Raw genomic sequence first — 18,999 nt, forward strand, 5'->3', positions numbered from 1 at the left:
CTGTGAGGAAGCACTATATTAATATCACCTAACAGCCATGTGAAAATAGTTCAGGGAGGCATGAACATCTTGAGTATTACTTACATGAACCGGGGACAGGTTGGTCCCAAAGGAAAGTACAGTGGTACCTCAGGTTAAGTACTTAATTCGTTCTGGAGGTCTGTTCTTAATCTGAAACTGTTCTTAACCTGAAGCATCACTTTAGCTAATAGGGCCTCCTGCTGCTGCCGCGCCGCCGGAGCACGATTTCTGTTCTCATCTTGAAGCAAAGTTCTTAACCTGAGGTAATATTTCTGGGTTAGCGGAGGCTGTAACCTGAAGCATATGTAACCTGAAGCGTATGTAACCTGAGGTACCACTGTATATGGAATACCAAAGTGTTCAGGAAAAATGTTGTCTCCCCCCCCCCTTTCCCATTCTGCTCATAATGTGTACAACACGACAAGGTGCAAAAATCACGCCGAGATTACTTTGATCTTGTGTGTGGTCTTCATTTATTTATTATTTGTACTTCGCTAAATGCTCCCAGCAACCCCTGCCCCCCCCCCCCCGCAAATGCCACAATTCAAGTTAAGGCCGAATAAAATAATGAAATAAAACCAACATCAAAATGACCAGGCAGAGCTGCAGAGCACAGCAATGCGGGGGCAGAGAAGACATCCTCTTGACCAAAGGCCTGGCTAAAGAGGTGTGTCTTGACCAGTCCCTGAAAAGCATGCAGTGATGGTGCAAGACGCACCTCAGAGGGAAGGGCAGTCTACAACTTGGAGGGGCCACCACAGAGAAGGCTGCACCTGCTCAAACCCACAGAGCGTGGCAGCGTCAATAGCTGGGCCTCCTCTGCTGACCCATGCAGCTCAGTGTAGGAGGGGGCGCCACTTCAGATATTTTTCTGAACACGACGACTTGTATAGCTCCCCTAACTTCCGCCGGGAGCAGTGAGGCAGCAGAGAGGTGGGCAAGGTGCAAATGTATCGCCCTGACCTCCCTGCTGGTGAGGAACGGGAAGGTAGCATAGTGCCAGGGCCATCTTAAGCATATCTGGTGCTATGGTTCAAAGCCCCCTCCTCTCGCCCCCCCCCCCGTTTCCCAGAATTGTTGACCTTTTCCTAAGCCTTTGCGGGTATCGCTCTCCTCCCGCAGAGGCAAGCTGCACACCCGCCAGCCATATGGTTGATGGGGCACAGCTGGCAGGCATGCAGGGAAAGGGGAGGCTGCTGGCAAAGCCGCACAGCTCCCCCACTCGCTGGGGAGCCCCTGAGAGGCCAGCGCCCTGGCACAACGTGCCAGTAAGCCCACTAGGAAAGACGGCTCAGCATAGTGCCTTCACCGCCCATGGCAGGCTGCAACCCTAGACACATTTACTTGGGACACGGGTGGCGCTGTGGGTTAAACCACAGAGCCTAGGACTTTCCGATCAGAAGGTCGGTGGTTCGAATCCCTGCGACGGGGTGAGCTCCCAGTGTGGTGTAGTGGTTAAGAGCGGTAGTCTTTTAATCTGGGGAACCGGGTTCGCGTCTCCGCTCCTCCACATGCAGCTGCTGGGTGACCTTGGGCCAGTCACACTTCTGTGAAGTCTCTCAGCCCCACTCACCTCACAGAGTGTTTGTTGTGGGGGAGGAAGGGAAAGGAGAATGTTAGCCGCTTTGAGACTCCTTAAAGGGAGTGAAAGGCGGGATATCAAATCCAAACTCTTCTTCTTCTTCTTCTTCTCCCGTTGCTCGGTCCCTGCTCCTGCCAACCTAGCAGTTCGAAAGCAGACCAAAGTGCAAGTAGATAAATAGGTACCGCTTCAGCGGGAAGGTAAACAATGTTTCCATGCACTGCTCTGGTTCGCCAGAAGCAGCATAGTCCTGCTGGCCACATGTCCCGGAAGCTGTACACCGGCTCCCTCGCCCAATAAAGCGAGATGAGCACCGCAACCCCAGAGTTGGTCACGACTGGACCTTTACCTTAAGTACCATCAAACTTAACGTGGAGTTACTTCTGAGTAGATGTGGAGAGAACCAGGCTGTTTAAAGCCTTGTTGATGTCCAGTACCACCCCTTATCTGGTCTGCTTTAAACCAGGCAAGGCTAATAATGTCTGTATTCTCTGTCCCTTTCTCCCAAAACTGATGTGGGAGACAGACAATCGGATCCCTTTGTGGATTTTCCGATTTGCTCAGCGGGCATCACACAAACTGTCATGGAAGTGAACTGAAGGGGGAAATAGACATACAGAAAATGCTTTGGGAGGATTTTTTGTTTTTGCCCCTATGGGACTCCTCATCCAGCTAGATACCTGTTTCGGAAGCTTGCTTCTGTGCCTCTATGCCTGTAACCAAATCAGGAGAACAATTTCTTCAGAGGGCAGGGGTAAAACTAGGCTTCATTTCACCCAAGTGAAAGACCCAGTTTGACTCATGATTTATGTATAAGCTAAGCAAGCTATAGCTTAGGGCCCCACTCTCTTGGGAGGACCAAAAAAATTTAAAGGAAAAAAACCTGGATGTATATTTCCAAAATATAAGATAAAAAAACAAATGAAAGAAAACCTACAGACAGCCACAGTGTTTTGTGTTGTGTAGGCTGCTATGATGTAAGTCAGGCATAGGCAAACTCTGGCCCTCCAGATGTTTGGGACTCCAATTCCCATCATCCATGACCACTGGTCCTGTTAGCTAGGGATAATGGGAATTGTAGTCCCAAACATCTGGAGGGCCGGAGTTTGTCTACACCTGATGTAAGTAATGGGCCACACCTGCTAGCCTGCTCCCTATAATATCACTGGTTTGCTCATTTCTATATATAGGATGCCTACATTCTGCATGGACTGGTTGCACAGCAACATGTGCAAATGGCTTGAGATAACTATTAGGTCCATAAATTACCATATAGCATATATTCAACACAAAAAACACTGACAATTTGTTGTTGACAAAGCACAGCTGGACATCAAAAGGGCCCCATTACATTCAGTAGCTTAGGGCCTCATCAAACCTAAATCCAGCCCTGCTCACATACCCTGCACATTTGTGTACACAGGCAGGGAGCCTCAATGGTGCCCCTCTAAAGGTTTCACCCAGGGCATAAAAACCTGGCTAGCCCCCCTGCCCTCCCCCTCCCCAGCTATGGCACTACCAGAAGTTATTTTTATTCTCTTCCCTCTCCCTAAGAACTTAAAAGAAAAACGCTACAGAGCTCTTCTAAGCTTCATTTGTGTAAAGATGCAAATCTATTTTGAGTATAGCACAAACAGCCCTTGCCATTTCATCTCTCTTTTTCTCTCTTTCCTCCTCTCGCTCCCTCCAACGCAACTGTCTTCTTTGGATGGACCTCATGCTTGCGCTATTAGAATGGAGGTAAGGGTCAGCTGGGGATGGATTTTGTGTGGCAAAAGATTGTGTGACACAAACAGGGCAGATGGAACCACCTGCTAAGCAGGTCACAGACCTTTTCCTGCTGGGGTAGAAATTAAGGATATTGGAAGCTGCCTTTCACGGAGTCAGACCTTTGGTTCCTCTAGCACATGGGTAGGCAAACTAAGGCCTGGGGGCCAGATCCGGCCCAATCGCCTTCTAAATCTGGCCCGCGGACGGTCCAGGAATCAGCGTGGAATTGCGAGGAATCCTATTCGGAATAAGGGAATTTCCCCTTTTAAAAAAGTGATACGTTGACAGCTATGGGCCTGCCCCAGGTGTCCCCACTGAGGGGGTGACAAAATGGCGGGCGGCACAAACCACTGGGCCTGTGCAGCGCACCCGAGCCAAGTGTCTCAGGCACCCGCAGGCTCCACTCTGTCTGTCCGCTGCCTCCCCACCAGCTGTAGGGTGGCTGAGGCCCCGCGGCATGCCCCGTCCCTATGGACACCGCGCACCCTATCCCTGTGGGTGTCATGCGCCCCACACCGCCCTTCCCTAAGGGCACCGCCTGCCCCATCCCTATGGGTGCTGTGCGCCTCACCCCACCCCTATAGGGGGCTCGCCCTGGCCCTGGGTGCACCACCACAGGTGCCAGAGAGGATTCCTCTGCCACTGACCCCACTCTTCCTAACAGCAGTCTGTGGAGTGAAGGGTTTTAGGGTGTGGTGAATTATAGGGGACAGCAGAAAGGTGAAATTTCCATTACCACTTGGCAAAGGGAGGAAACGAGAAGCTTGCAAAGTGGTAACAATGCACGAGACTGTAAGTTACCGATTGGTATTCACTCATTTGCAAACTCCTAAGCCTCTTAAACCAACAGCGCTTTGGAACGATGGAAGGGATTAGGTTTCCTTTGGTTTCGAGCTAATATGTTTCAATTGTTATAGCAACCCATTGCTGTTGTTGGAGAATACAAGTCAAGCCAGCGTCAAATGTATTTGTTTTTAGCCGTAAGCTATTGCAGAGCTCTGGATAAAAGCAGAGGTAAGAATCAAAGTAAAACAAATACAGAATCCGACCAAAATAAAAACGAAAACACCAGCATTGCAAGACCTACTCTTGATACAGAGACCCAAAATGAAATGGCACCAGATTAATCAAACCATATGGATCTTGACAATATCTACCGTAAGCACATTTCAGTCACAACCAGGGCAAAAGTTGTGGGTTGTGTGCCTCTTTTCAGTGCAAAGATGGTATGGGATCTCCTAGCAAGGACTGTATGAAGAATTTGACTGGATCTAAAAAAAGGGAAACACATTTTTCAGTCTCAGGTTGATAATGTCAGAAAAGACTAAGACGCAACCTTAGTGTTGGCCAAAATAAACTAATTATGCATCTCTTACCTTTTTTAAAAAATCCAGTTTTGTAATTGCTGCCCTAAAACTGATAGAACAAAAGCAAATAATTCATGGAAAAGCCTTCAGGATGAATCATCTTTCTAATCTTCCAAAAGCATGTCATTTGTTTAACTGAACTTGATTGGATCTGTTCCATTAAACAAACATTTAAGAGCATGTCTTCAGGAATTTTCAGTTACATAAACCAACAAGTTGAAAAAACTATTAAGTACACACTTTGTTCTGCCTAAAATATGCCGACTTGAGGCCTTAAATGAAACTCAAGACATGCTGTTACGAATACTTAGGACAGTTGTAAATATCTTATTCTGAAAAGATTCAAAGTTGATAGATCCATGTCGTTTTACCAGCACACCATTCTTGTTGGCATTTAAAATTTAGGCAACATATTGTTACAATGATTTTTTATATTATTATTAAGCCACACTTCTATTACAGAACAAGGTACTACAGTGTAAAAGGGATGTTCAAAACCAGGCAGAAACGCCAGTAAAATTAATTCAATGAATGCAAGCGCTGCATTTGTGTGCATGTATCATTCATGAAAAGGGACTGAGCTACACACAGGAGAAACATTAATCTTGGCTCGTCTGCTATGTCCACGGGGACATTGCACTGCTATCAGGTTACAGTCGTGATGAATCACTTCCTTTTCTGCAAACACGAGCAAAAATTTTTAATCCAACCCTGATCGTATCCCAGAAGAAATGGAGTCAAGGGAGAACGTTGCAACCTTGGTATGGAATGCTGAAAGAGAGAGAGGGAGAGAAAAAAATCAGTGTCCCTACAGCTGGGAAGCATATTTACACATATTGAGTGTTGGGGAAACCTTGAATCATCTTGTCAGTGGCAGGCAGCTCACATCCTTCAAGCAAGTAAGTTAGTGATGGAAGTCAGCCGAGGGAAGGAAATTTTTTAACAGAGGTGCAGATAGCTCCTTTGGCATTTCCTAATATTTGGGACTGATATAAACTGAACTCTGTGACCCTTGTGTAATGATGATGATGATGATGATGATGATGATGATGATGATGATAATAATAATAATAATAATAATAATAATAATAATAATAATAATAATTTATTTATACCCTGCCCATCTGGCTGGGCTTCCCCAGCCACTCTGGGCGGCATCCAACAAATATTAAAATACAGTAATGCATCAAACATTAAAAGCTTCGCTAAACTGGGCTGCCTTCAAATCTCTTCTAAAAGTCTGGTACAGTGGTACCTCGGGTTAAGAACTTAATTCATTCTGGAGGTCCGTTCTTAACCTGAAACTGTTCTTAACCTGAAGTACCACTTTAGCTAATGGGGCCTCCCACTGCCGCCGCACCGCCAGAGCACGATTTCTGTTCTCATCCTGAAGCAAAGTTCTTAACCCGAGGTACTATTTCTGGGTTAACAGAGTCTGTAACCTGAAAAATCTGTAACCTGAGGTACCACTGTAGTTGTTTTTCTCTTTGACATCTGATGTCAGGGTGTTCCAGGGTGTCACTACCGGGAAGGCCTGGTTCCCTGTAACTTGGCTTCTCGCAGTGAGGGAACCGCCAGGAGGCCCTTGGCACTGGACCTCAGTGTCTGGGCAGAATGATGTGGGTCAAGACAGAACGAAACAGCAATCACGCTTCTAGTTAAGTATGATCCTCCTGGCTTTTCTTTCATGTTGAATTGGCGAGGCAATGAAGAGACCCCTCTTTGAATTTCCATTTTCAACACTCCCTTGCTCTATAACCAGTTAGGCTTCAGAATGCCTTTTCTCTTCCTCTTTGCCTTAGAAACAGCCTCTCCCATTAGCCTTCACACATACAAGTAACATGCAGGGAGTGGAAGGGGCTTACCTGTGCTGGCCCCGCCCACTCCCAAAGTCACTGTCCTTGCTGGCTTCACCATCAGCAATAAAATAAAATAAAATGTACCGAAGATAGAGGTAAAAACGTAGAATCATAGAATCATAGAATCATAGAGTTGGAAGAGACCACAAGGGCCATCGAGCCCAACCCCCTGCCAAGCAGGAAACGTAACTATAGCAAATACATTTTGGGGCTTTACATCAATAATCAAATAATAGATCTTATTCTAATTGCCCCTACTAAAAACTTTGCAGTTTTTGCTGTTACCTGATCATCTTGATCTGCCAAGAGAAAGGACACCGTAACAGTGATTGAGCAACCCAGCATGGACCACAGTAGAGGGGTAATACCTTACTCCTCAAATCTTTATAAAGACTGCAAGCCAGAAGGACATTAGCCACAGACTCAGTACTGCCAGCTCCACAGGGACATAACCGTATTTCCAGTGCTACAGCCGAAGGCAGTATATTCAATCTTGCGAAAGTGAAAATGCGTCTGTATTTTGGAATTGTTAAATTTTGCAAATAGGGTGACAAAGTGTCAAAAGGACTAGGTGGAAAATAATCATACCATGGACAAAATTTCCTTAATGTGGCCATATTATTCTGTCACTCGATATCATAGACATAGGCTCTGTCTGGTTAAATTATTTGCTTTATGGAAGCCCGGTGTTAATAACTGTTGTGGTGATAAACCAGAAAAGTAAAGCTTTCGGCTGACAATTTTAGTCCAAGTGCTCTCATGACAATCTTGCAATACTAAGGGTGGTAGGCCAGAGGGGTTTAAATTTAGGCGAAGCCAATAATTAAATGTCCTACGCCAAGTCTGTAATTCAACAGAGGTGAGATTAGTCTCCAAGTGCAAGGAAGCATTTGGATGGAGCATGAAAAAATTGCCTTAGGAACTTAGACTAAACCCATGAGACCAGGGCCCTGCAGGATTTAATTTCCTTTCTCAGGGCCTTTAAGACAGAGATATTCTGCCTAGCTTTCAATTTGGACTTGGCCTGATCTTTTCCCCCCTTCCTTCCCTCCCCTCCCCTTTTTATAAAGATTACCCGCTCTGGGATCCCACAGCTAATTCTCCCCTGGTCTCCTTGCTGGCCCAAATAGGACTAATTTAGTCAGCTAGCCCTGGTGATCATCTAATGTTTATTGGATGGATTTCCCCCCTAAATTGATTTTTGAATTCTGAATTTATTGTTATTCACTTTTTTACTGTAATTTATGCTGTTTTTGTTGTTGCATCAATTAAGTGTTTTAAAGCTGTTGTTAGCCGCCCTGAGACTGGTTTTCTGAACCGGGAAGGGCGGGGTATAATATAAAAAAAAATATTATTTATTATTAAACAGCTTCTGTAGATCCAAAGGGAATGCCTGTCCAGATCTGAGCCCCATATAATAACTGTTCTAGGGGTTCAGCTTTAAACACTTCAAGTGCTGATGGTATAGTCTGCAGATTTGTCTGCACGATTTGTCAACACTCAGAAATCCCCCCATGTGTGTTTTTCTCTTCCCCATCAGACTCTACAAGGGTGATACAGGCTACTGCAGCACATACCGTGGAGAGGTGTGTAGCTCTTTGTTGGCCAAGGACGCCTTCGTTTTCTTCAACGCCTCCTATGGAGACCCAGAGGAGACCCAAGAACTGCTTGTCCGCACAGCGTGGGCTGAGTTGAAAACAGTGAGTCCGTTTTGCCGCCCAGCCGCTGAGTCCCTGCTGTGTCATTACATCTTCCAGGAGTGCAATCCCTCCAGGATCGGAGCTGCTCCAAAACCTGTTTGCAGGTAACACAAGTGAGCAAAACAAACAAACCTGATCCTCATCCCGCCCCCCAAAATTTCACGACATCCTGCAGGAAAGGGTAGGGTACGCATGGAGAAATACAAAGAAAAATGTCGTATTTTGGGAATTACATTCCAAATTATATTTTGGAATTCCAATTATATTTTCCCCCAATGCGAGTTGGGGAAAAATTTTCCCCTCAAATGTGAGTTGCTTTGAAATCAGATTATTTATTAATTGGCTATTGGCGTTGACGATGATGACTGCTGTGTATAAATATTGCTATGCTTGTGCCTAAGTAGATGTGGAAGTTAAGTTTTAATCATTAGTACTATCCATTATTGGAGACAAATTGCAGACGTTGTATGCTAGACATTCCTGAGCATTTGGCAAGGATTGGCTTGGTGTCTGTTTCATTCCCACCACCCACCACCCCTGACTGGAATGCTGCAAGTATCCTCAGCTAATTAGGGGATCAGGCCCAACGAACCGCATTGGCTTGGGTTACTTTGGTCATTATTCCAGATCAAATGCACATTTCATGACTGCGTTTCTTATGGCATTGATCCAAAGTGCTCAAAAGATCGAATCTGCTCTGTGGCATTTCTAGTTGCTTTCCTCTGGGCCTCCCCATCCACAACTGCTGTCATGTCATATCACAAACCGCTTTTGCCAACCCCCAGGGGTTCCCAAAGTTATTTGCTATTCAGGAACCATCCTGAAGCGAGAGCCTTGCTGGGCGTGCCGTACTTGGAACCAATCAGAGAGCTCCTTGGATCCCAGCCAGCGAACCCTTTCATCCAATGAATATATGCGTTGACTCATAGGTCATTCTGAAAACGTTAAGCCTTCCTAAATCCATCCTAAAACAGGGCTTTCTCCCCAGAGGCTTGCATGGGGCTGACCAGCCACTGCTACCACCACCTGTTACTTCGTGTGAGAAGTGTGGCTTTGTGTTTTGTTTATAAGAGCATTTATCGGGTCATTTTTAGATGTGACCTCCAATAAATAAATAAACAGTCCTGTGCAATTCATTCTTTCCATCTAACTCTGATTTCCCCAAATAAAGTGGGCAACCAGCAAGCCCTTGTTTTCATAGGAAAGCAATGAACCTGCCAGTGCTCCTTGCTATCGATAGAAATCAACCTATATTCTTTCGTCGTTGTTAGTTAATGGTTGGTGTATAGCTATTTCCTGGTAGGGAGCCAGTCGCTAGCATGTAGTGAAGAACCGGAAGCTGTTCTCTTGTATGAACTTCCTGAGTCATAACAGCCATGGGGCTTGTACCTGACTGTTTGCTATAAAGTGGGGATGGGATGGGTTGGGAGAGTGGGGAAGGAGGGAGTAAGTTGAGTAAATCCAGATATGGACTCTTCCATACTGTTCCATAGCGATTACCCATGGAGGCCTGGTTCACTTGCTACTTTCAACCATGGTTAACATCTAGCCATGGTTGGCTTCCGGTTCCTGTCTGCCTTAATGGAGGCACCTCCCATGACAGCGGGAGATCATTGGCAAAGAAAAAACAAGGATGATTGAGGGTAATTATCCTTGCAAATTCCCCCCAGGGACAGGGGGGATGAGCTCCACTTGCGGTTCGTCTCAGTACCTGGCTGTCGCTCTGGCATGGAATGCGAGAGGCAGGGAGGCGCTGAGTGCAAAAGCACTTCGCCTGCCAATAACCCCCCAACACCGCCATTAAGAAGCAGAGGTTCTTCTGTTAATTAGAGATTAATTTAGCCATGGTTTAACATGAAGGATGCTGGTGCATTCAGCTGAAAAATCCCTGCTTCACTCCGTCACTGACCCAAACCTGGGTTGGCGGTTTGTGGCTTTCCAAACAAAATCACGAGTAATAGCCAAGGTTTGTTGTAGCCTAACGCTCATGGTTTGTTGCTGGAAATAAACCCGAAAGCTGGGTTTGGACCAAGTGACATGCCGATGCTTCTGGTTTGCTGCTCCCAGTTCATCAGGACCAAGAACAAAGAGGGGGCTTTTCAGCAGTGCTCACCAGTCCTGCTCATTCTCATTTATAATTTCTCATGTCAACATGCCAGAGACTGTTCTGGAAACCAGTTGGTCTCAACCAAAGCCACACTGTCTCTCCCTCTTCCTCTGCTTTAGCCAGACACTTTCTCAGGGACTGTCTAAACGGGCTTTGTTTTTGAGTTTTGTTTTTAATGTCAAACCAGAATTTCAGGAGAAGCACCAGAATGTTCTGTGCTACTGCCAAACCTTATCCTGAGAATGGAATTTTTATTTCTTTAAAGAAGAAAGTCCTATGTGAATATGCTTACAAAATCACAGGACAAAACCTGTTAAACTTATGTGGGAAGTCTTTCCTTAAAGAGAAAGAAGTGCAGAAAACCAAGGAAATATTCAAACTATATTCTTGTCTGATCTGTGGAGAGGGCCTGGTGGCGTCAAATGCTTCTGGTAACGTTTCAATGACGCATAGAGTACCCGAATGCATCGCATGCCAGAAGCAACTTCCATTGAAATCAATGGTAAAAGAGTAGGGCAATGGCAGTGTCTGGCCAGATACTTAAAGGTAAAGGTAAAGGTACCCCTGCCCGAACGGGCCAGTCTTGACAGACTCTGGGGTTTGTGCGCCCATCTCACTCAAGAGGCCGGGGGCCAGCGCTGTCCGGAGACACTTCCGGGTCACGTGGCCAGCGTGACAAAGCTGCATCTGGCGAGCCAGCGCAGCACACGGAACGCCGTTTACCTTCTCGCTGGTAACCGGTACCTATTTATCTACTTGCACCCGGGGGTGCTTTCGAACTGCTAGGTTGGCAGGCGCTGGGACCGAACGACGGGAGCGCACCCCGCCGCGGGGATTCGAACCGCCGACCTTTCGATCGGCAAGCCCTAGGCGCTGAGGCTTTTACCCACAGCGCCACCCGCGTCCCTAGATACTTAGCTAGCATTAAAAAAATCAGAATCGATGTAATCTGTACTGATTTACGCCACATGACGACTTTCTTGTATGCTGCTGGCTGTCCATAGTTAGGGTAATATTGTCGCCGTCACATCATTGACTGTGCATTCTGCTGTTGTTTGTGAAACACTCTAGAGAGCACTACCTTGCTGTAAAGGATCTCTACTGCTTTAAAGAATGGCTTTCGATGGAAGAAAATGCCCGCAAAGGAATCTATAAGCCTGGATTGATGTTGCTTACGCTCCCCAAGTGCAACAGTCTCCCCAGCATACAGCAGGACCCTAATACTTGCACGAGGATCCCACAGTTTGGTAAGCAGTTCAATACGCAGCCTGTTGTCTCAACAAATTTATGTGGTGTAAACTTTATATCCCCCCCCTGAAGTTTTTTTTTTAAGTTTTCCGAAATCTCACACAAACATTTCAATACATAATAAAAACTTTTTTTTACTCCTCACCCCCTTTCTCATCGTGTTTTAATAGATGTCCTCTATATATTAAACAAAATTCCTATCATCTTCAATCCCTTTTCTTGCTCATAATTCAAATCCTGCTCGCTTGCTCATCATATAATAATATTTCTTTAAATAATCCAAAAAGGATTTCCATTCTTCCACAAAACCTTCGCCATTAGGTTCTCTTATTTTAGCGGCTAACTTTGCCAGTTCTGCATAATTCTTTGACTTGCTTGTCCAGTCTTCTTTAGTGGGTATTTCTGCTTCTTTCCAATTTTGTGCGTAGAGATTCCTACCTGCACTTGTAACATACGCAAACAACTTAATCATCTTTTGGGGGACTTCTGTCCCTATAATCCCTAAGAGAAAAGCTTCAGGGTTGTTGTTGTTGTTTACCTCATCATATATAATCTCCTGCAATGCCCTTGTTTTCTTACAAGTCCACCACATATGAAAATAGGATCCATCTATATGGATGACAATGGAGATGCTGTTGGACTTTCGGAGGAAGAGAGGGGAACTAGCCCCGTTGTATATCAGGGGGAGTTGTGTGGAGAGAGTCTCCTCCTTTAAATTTCTGGGAGTTTACCTTAGTGAGGACCTCACTTGGAGAAACAATATAACTCAGGTGGTTAGGAAGGCCCAACAGAGACTCCATTTCCTCAGGGTCTTGCGAAAGAACAATGTTAAACAACAACTGATGACCTCTTTCTACCCGTCCACAATAGAAAGCGTCCTCTCATATTGTATCACAGTGTGGTATGCTGGCCTGGCAGCCACGGACTGAAAGTCTTTACAGAGGGTGGTGAACACAGCGCATGATATCATGGGCTGTCCCTTGAGTCCGCTAGATGACATCACAAGGGATCGTTGCCTTAGGAGAGTGAAAAAAATTCTCAGGGATGATTCACACCCCGGCCCGCACCTCTTTAATCTTCTACCCTCGGGCAGGAGATATAGAAGTATAGTCAGTCATCCCAACAGGCTAAAAAACAGTTTATTTCCATGGGCTGTTAGGCTGCTGAACTGAAAATAATATAGTGCAACTGACTTTCAGGGTTGGTGTGTTGTGCAACAAGCACACAGAGGGCAATGAGATTGGGTGTGTTTTTTTGGGGGGGAAGGCTTGGTTAATTTCATTGTACACAGGTTGTACACTGACAATAAAGGTATTATTATTATTATTATTATTATTATTATTATTATAATACTTCCAGCAGTTATTAGGAACCTTCTTATACCTTTTAGCTAATTTATTAGGTGTTCATGGGGTGTAAACTTTAAACTGAAGCTGAATGCTGCAACCCCTCTAGAGTTGCTATCTTAGCTACCATCCTGGAGAACTTGCCTGGAGTTCCTTCCCGGTTTGCTTTGGGAAGCAAGACTGCTTTTGCTCCAGTGTCAGAATCTCAATGCCTTTAACAGCATTGCTTGCTAACTCTTCTGGGCCAGGAACCTGTCAAAACTAGCCCTGCTCCACCCTCCTGTGAAATAACCTAAATTTCAGCATGTAGCATGTGAATGTGTTTGAGCCACCTTTAATCTAGGGGCTCTGTGACCTTTAGCAACAGCTTGACACACGGAAATCAGAAAATATTCATGACATGGAAATGTACATCAGACTTTGCAAATGTCTTCAGCATTAGCTAAAGGCACAGCTGTAGCAAGTGGCTGAAAACTGCTGAAACTGGCAACTCCCTAATCAGAGCATGCGGGGGGGGGGCAGTGCTAACACCGCCAGACAGTGACATTTCAAAATCTTTCTGATACAAATTGATGACATCTTTGTGTCTTTTTCCTTCCTCAGAGCTCAGAAAGGAGGATATAACAAGTGAGTGGCTCTCTTCAGAATCTGCACTTTACCGGAAATGTTTTGTGGTTGTTGTTGTTCTTTTAATTTATCAAACTTTCTGCAGTAACGGTAAATCGGGATGAAACAGGACAATAATAGAGGAATGGTGTTTTGATGACGACGTGGTGCCAAAAACCGTGCATGCCTTGACAGTGCCAAGCACTTTATAAGCTGCTGTGTGGAAGCACCCAGTGTTGCACTAATATAATGAGAATTATTATATAGCCTGGTGTTTTGTTATATTCATATTTATTAAATTTGTGTACTGCCCTATACCCACAGATCTCATATGACTGTAGGGCATTAAATTTGATTCCATGCCAGCAACCATGTTTCTGTGCTATATTTTTGGATGCGGTCGAAGACTTAAAGGGTGATAAGGAGGCTGCTGAAATGGGTATTTATGGCATTTGGCAGACGGGCAGGGGAACAGAACATAAGCAGAGCTTTGCTGGATCAGGCCAAAGGTCCATGTAGACCATCTTCTCACAGTGGCCAACCTTGTTGTGCCTGTGGGAACCCTGCGAGCAGGAGCTGGATACTAAAGCACTCACCTTTACCAGACTCATGCTGACATTTCCTGACTCGGCTACTCCAAAAAATTCCTGAAATATAGGGCCCTCTTACAGGACTATAATATTGAGGCGAGTTTTTAAAGACACAGAACGAAAATAACTACTGCCAAATTTGTCGTATTTCTGGACTGACCCCGGGCAATCAATGTCCTCTTTGTCGGAGGGCCCTTGCCCTAGGCCTGTGGTTCATTCGGCAGGGCCGGTAAGGATGGATACGCGCGGTGCACCCAGCCATAACACTCCCTTGGAGTGGAAAACCTTAGAGCAAAAAGGCCAGCTACATAAAGAACGCCAGCCCAATCTAGATAAGTCAAAGACAGGACACTCCAGTAGCCCCTTGGTTGATCTTGAAATTCACCATCCATTACCCTGGCTGGAACCCGATCAGCCATCGCCAAGTGACGCTCCTCCCAAGGGAAACGTGACACACCTTTACCTGTGACTGGTAAAAGGACATTCTAAGATGTTCAGCCCAGTTATTGCCCATCAGGAGGGCACTGAGATAGGGGCATGGCCTTCTGTTCAGCCCAGTGGGATGTGGCACCTTGCTTTACGATTCCGTTTTCCTCTGTTTCTCTTCAGCAACTTGTTACAAAGGCAATGGGTTAACCTATGAGGGTCCTGTCAATGTCACAACCTCTGGGATTCCCTGTCAGAAGTGGAATGAACAGGTAAGAAGGTTTATTTGAAGCTGGAGGGCGGTGATGGTTTAAAGCAAACGAGGCAGGGATTTGTCCAGTTGGAACTCACCAGAACTCATCAGTTCTGGGATCTGTCAAGTGGGCGCCATTGCCATTATAAGAGAACAAGGAAGGCATTCATGGTGAGTTCTGGCACCTCTTTTTCTAGAAAAATAGCACTGACGTGAGGTATACCTGGGAGCCAGTGGTACAAATCACTTCCATGGAAGCAGGTCCCATCGTCAACCAGTCCGTCAGACATTTGATTATTGTTTTTCAAGATGCCAACAGAATTTAACTCACTCTGAAAAAGCATTCGTTTTCATTGTTCCTTGTCACCAGGTACCCCATTCACACCGGAAAACCCCTCTGGCTTTCCCGGAGCTGTCCAATGCAGAAAACTATTGCCGCAATCCAGGGGGTGAAAATGCACGGCCCTGGTGTTACACGAGGGACTCATCTGTGAAATGGGAATACTGCAACGTGCCTCATTGTGGAGATGGTGAGAAACCATAATGTACGGTTTATAGCAAAAGGTGCCGCTTGGGTGTTGATCTTATTACGCATTGGTCCAGTCATTTTCATTTCATTTCTTTATTTATTGAAATGCATTTCTGAACCGCTTAATGTTGAGAAATCTTTAAACCATTAGCCCTGGAAGCTGCAGATGCGTTGCTTCAGAATGTTTAGCGCTGCGTATTTTTTTTACAATATATGGTGCGTCCAGTTTTAGCTGGCTTGTTTTGAATCAATAAATTGTGCTGAGAGATGTGGCAGGGGTGCCGTAGATCTGAGCTGCATAGCGCTATTGATAGCTTTGAGCCAGTCTGCCATATATTGGAATGCAGAACCACAAATCTATCTCCCCGTCTATTTCTGATGTTGAGGCTGTCAGCACCGTTACTCATGTCGCCAAAATTGCACCACCTGCATGCACACACTGGAGGCCTCAGCAGGCTTAGGGGAACTCCAGAGTTTGCAGAAGTACAGAAAATCTATAGGAGGGCAAATACCTAAGTGGGGGAGAACCCCCAAAACAGTCCAGTGAGCATTCAATGTGCTCAATGACCATGGAATGTTGACTGACTCAATGAACCTTGTGGTCCCTTCCAACTTTACAATTTTATGATTTTATGACAGCTGCAGCAGGAAAACTGATGGGTTTTAGTTTTGTTTTTTTAAGAATGGAATGGTGTGTAGTTTCTGGGACCCTGAACATTAACATTTACACACTGCAACATTTTAGTTTGCAAGAAAAGATACCGTAAAGGAGAAACTGCTCAAGATTTAGAAAGATTATAGGGTTTAGCAGATTATAGTCTCTTACCTATTACATTTCTAGCCTTCTTGCTAATTCACGATTCCATATATATATATATATATATATATATATATATATATATCTCACACTGTTGAATGTGAAATAGGCCCCATCATTAGAGAAGATTGGAAAACGTTTATTGAATATATGGGGGGGATTGTGTACACCTGAAAACTTTGGCAGCATTAAGATAAATTCAACAGTGTAAATAAGTTTTGATGGATGCAATAATGAAATACTGAATGGTTTAGCTTTTGTAAAATATGTAGGTATTTAGGGTATGCAAAATGAACCTGGAAAGAGAAGAAAGGAAGTCATTGATATTTTAAGGATGTTTAAATGAATATTTTAAATTTTAAAACAGCAAATTTAATAAAAATTATATACACAAGAAATAGGACCCATCTGCACTATAAACACACCCTCCAACATTTCTCTGATGAAAATAGGGATGTCCTATTCCATAATAAGAATAATTTTATTATTTATACCCTGCCCATCCAGCTGGGTTGCCCCAGCCACTCTGGGTGGCTTCCAAAATATATAAAAACATTTTGTTGTTTAGTCGTTTAGTCGTGTCCAACTCTTCATGACCCCATGGACCAGAGCATGCCAGGCACTCCTGTCTTCCACTGCCTCCCACAGTTTGGTCAAACTCATGCTGGTAGCTTTGAGAACACTGTCCAACCATCTTGTCCTCTGTCGTTCCCTTCTCCTTGTGCCCTCCATCTTTCCCAACATCAGGGTCTTTTCCAGGGAGTCTTCTCTTCTCATGAGGTGGCCATAATAAAAAAACCTTCCCTATACAGGGCTGACTTCAGATATCTTCTAAAGGTGGTATAGTTACTTATTTTCTTGGCTCAAGGGTTGCTAAACTCTATACCCTCCAACATTTCTCCAGTGAAAATAGGGACGTCCTAAGGAAAAGCGGGACATTCCAGGATCGAATCAGAAACTGGGACGGCTTCTGTAAATCCGGGACTGTCCCTGGGAAATAGGGACACTTGGAGGGTCTGTATGCAGGGTTCCCTGAGAAGAGGGATTAACCATTAAACCACCCTGGGAATTGTCACTCTTTGATGGGAATAGGGGTCTCCTCATTGATAGAATACATGTATAAAAGCTATGTCTGTGCTAACTTAAAGGTAAAGGGACCCCTGACCATTAGGTCCAGTCGTGGCCGACTCTGGGGTTGCGGCACTCATCTCGCTTTACTGGCTGAGGGTGCCGGTGTACAGTTTCCGGTTCATGTGGCCAGCATGACTAAGCCGCTTCTGGCGAACCAGAGCAGCGCACGGAAACACTGTTTACCTTCACGCCTATTAATCTACTTGCACTTTGACGTGCTTTCAAACTGCTAGGTTGGCAGGAGCTGGGACTGAGCAACAGGAGCTCACCCCCTCATGGGGATTCGAACTGCCAACCTTCTGATCGGCAAGTCCTAGGCTCTGTTGTTTAACCCACAGCGCTACCTGTGTCCCACTGTGCTAAGTTAACATTTATCAAATAAATAAATGGCAAGCAAGCACTCACAAATTCCCTGTTTCCCTTTCAGCATCTTTGACCCAGGAAACGACGAAGTTGAGTGCGGCTCCTCCACGTTTCCCCTTCGCCCCCTCTTCTTCCCCGACATACTCTATGACTGTCATTATCTCCATCATCTCCAGTTTTGCGATGTTGATCATCCTTGTGATCCTGGCTCTTATTTGTTGCCGGAGGCGCAAGCAGCTGAAAAACAAAACAAGGTAAGATCTGGGGCTTCCCTGGTTGCAGCCTCCTTCAGAGAGAAACGCCTTTAAGTAAAACTCCGGGGGGGGGGGAGGGAGGGAGAGAGAGAGAGAGAGAGAGAGAGAGAGAGAGAGAGAGAGAGAGAGCTTAACGAATCATGAATTGTGCAGGCTGTTTATGTTAGCCAGATTTAATATGTTTCCCTCGATGATAGTGAGAGGGAGATATTTAGCTCTCCCAGAATCAGAGCGTCTCTGCAAATGTAGTAAACAGGAACCTGATACTTTGGAGCATATTTTCTTTTCTTGTGATTTTGGCATTTATGCCAGAAGACAATTATTAGAGGCCTTACAACTCAATAGACTGACTTCTACGCTACCAACGGTTCAGAACCTGCTTTCGGACAGTAATGATCAAATTACTTTAATAGTGACTGAATTTTTGAGTGCTGTCCATGTAGAAAGACTGGGCCATTATAAAGAGATTTAGTGGTTGTATTGTATTATTTATGCAAATTGATTTTCTTTGGAGTTAAAGATCTGACTGGGACAAACCTTGTTATGTTGAGCTTTTATTTTGCATGATTTGTATACAGTGTCTGTTTGATAATGTGTGGTTTGCTATGCCTAATAAAGGATATTTGATTTCATTTGAGAGTGCTTCATTCCATTAATTTCAGCTTTGAAATGGTGCTTACAGTTGAAACTGCAGCGCTGATTTATTTTAATACAAAGGAGGGGTACTTTTCTTCCATCGCCGGGGAAAATAATTAGGAGCAAGGGCGGCAAAGAAGACTTTGGCTCACCAACGTTGTGTGTGGTTTGTTCAGCAGAAGGACAGTCCTAATCATATTTAATCAGAATTTCCACTTGGTCTAATGTAATGGCAGCACTTAGGATTCTGCATGTAGAAAGATGGAGAAGTTCCCACCAAAGAAGAATGGATAAACAGAGTGATGGATTAAGTGGAATTTTCAGCTAAAATGAGAGAACCTAATGAGGACTGTTTTGTGGAAGAATGGAAGCCCTTTTCAAATTATTTAAAGAA

General features: G+C 44.8%; 1 protein-coding gene across 1 annotated transcript in view; it reads left to right on the forward strand.

The window, feature by feature from the left end:
* Positions 1-18,999, forward strand: part of MUSK (muscle associated receptor tyrosine kinase) — a 64,314-nt gene that overhangs the window by 27,190 nt on the left and 18,125 nt on the right. The window contains exons 8-14 of the mRNA XM_082205993.1: positions 6,543-6,576; positions 8,140-8,403; positions 11,478-11,653; positions 13,604-13,627; positions 14,806-14,894; positions 15,246-15,405; positions 17,780-17,969. Coding sequence (XP_082062119.1) covers positions 6,543-6,576; positions 8,140-8,403; positions 11,478-11,653; positions 13,604-13,627; positions 14,806-14,894; positions 15,246-15,405; positions 17,780-17,969 — 937 coding nt within the window. The remainder of the gene's footprint in view (positions 1-6,542; positions 6,577-8,139; positions 8,404-11,477; positions 11,654-13,603; positions 13,628-14,805; positions 14,895-15,245; positions 15,406-17,779; positions 17,970-18,999) is intronic.

Source organism: Podarcis vaucheri, assembly GCF_965113315.1.
Source record: "Podarcis vaucheri genome assembly, chromosome: 17".
Taxonomy (NCBI): domain Eukaryota; kingdom Metazoa; phylum Chordata; class Lepidosauria; order Squamata; family Lacertidae; genus Podarcis; species Podarcis vaucheri.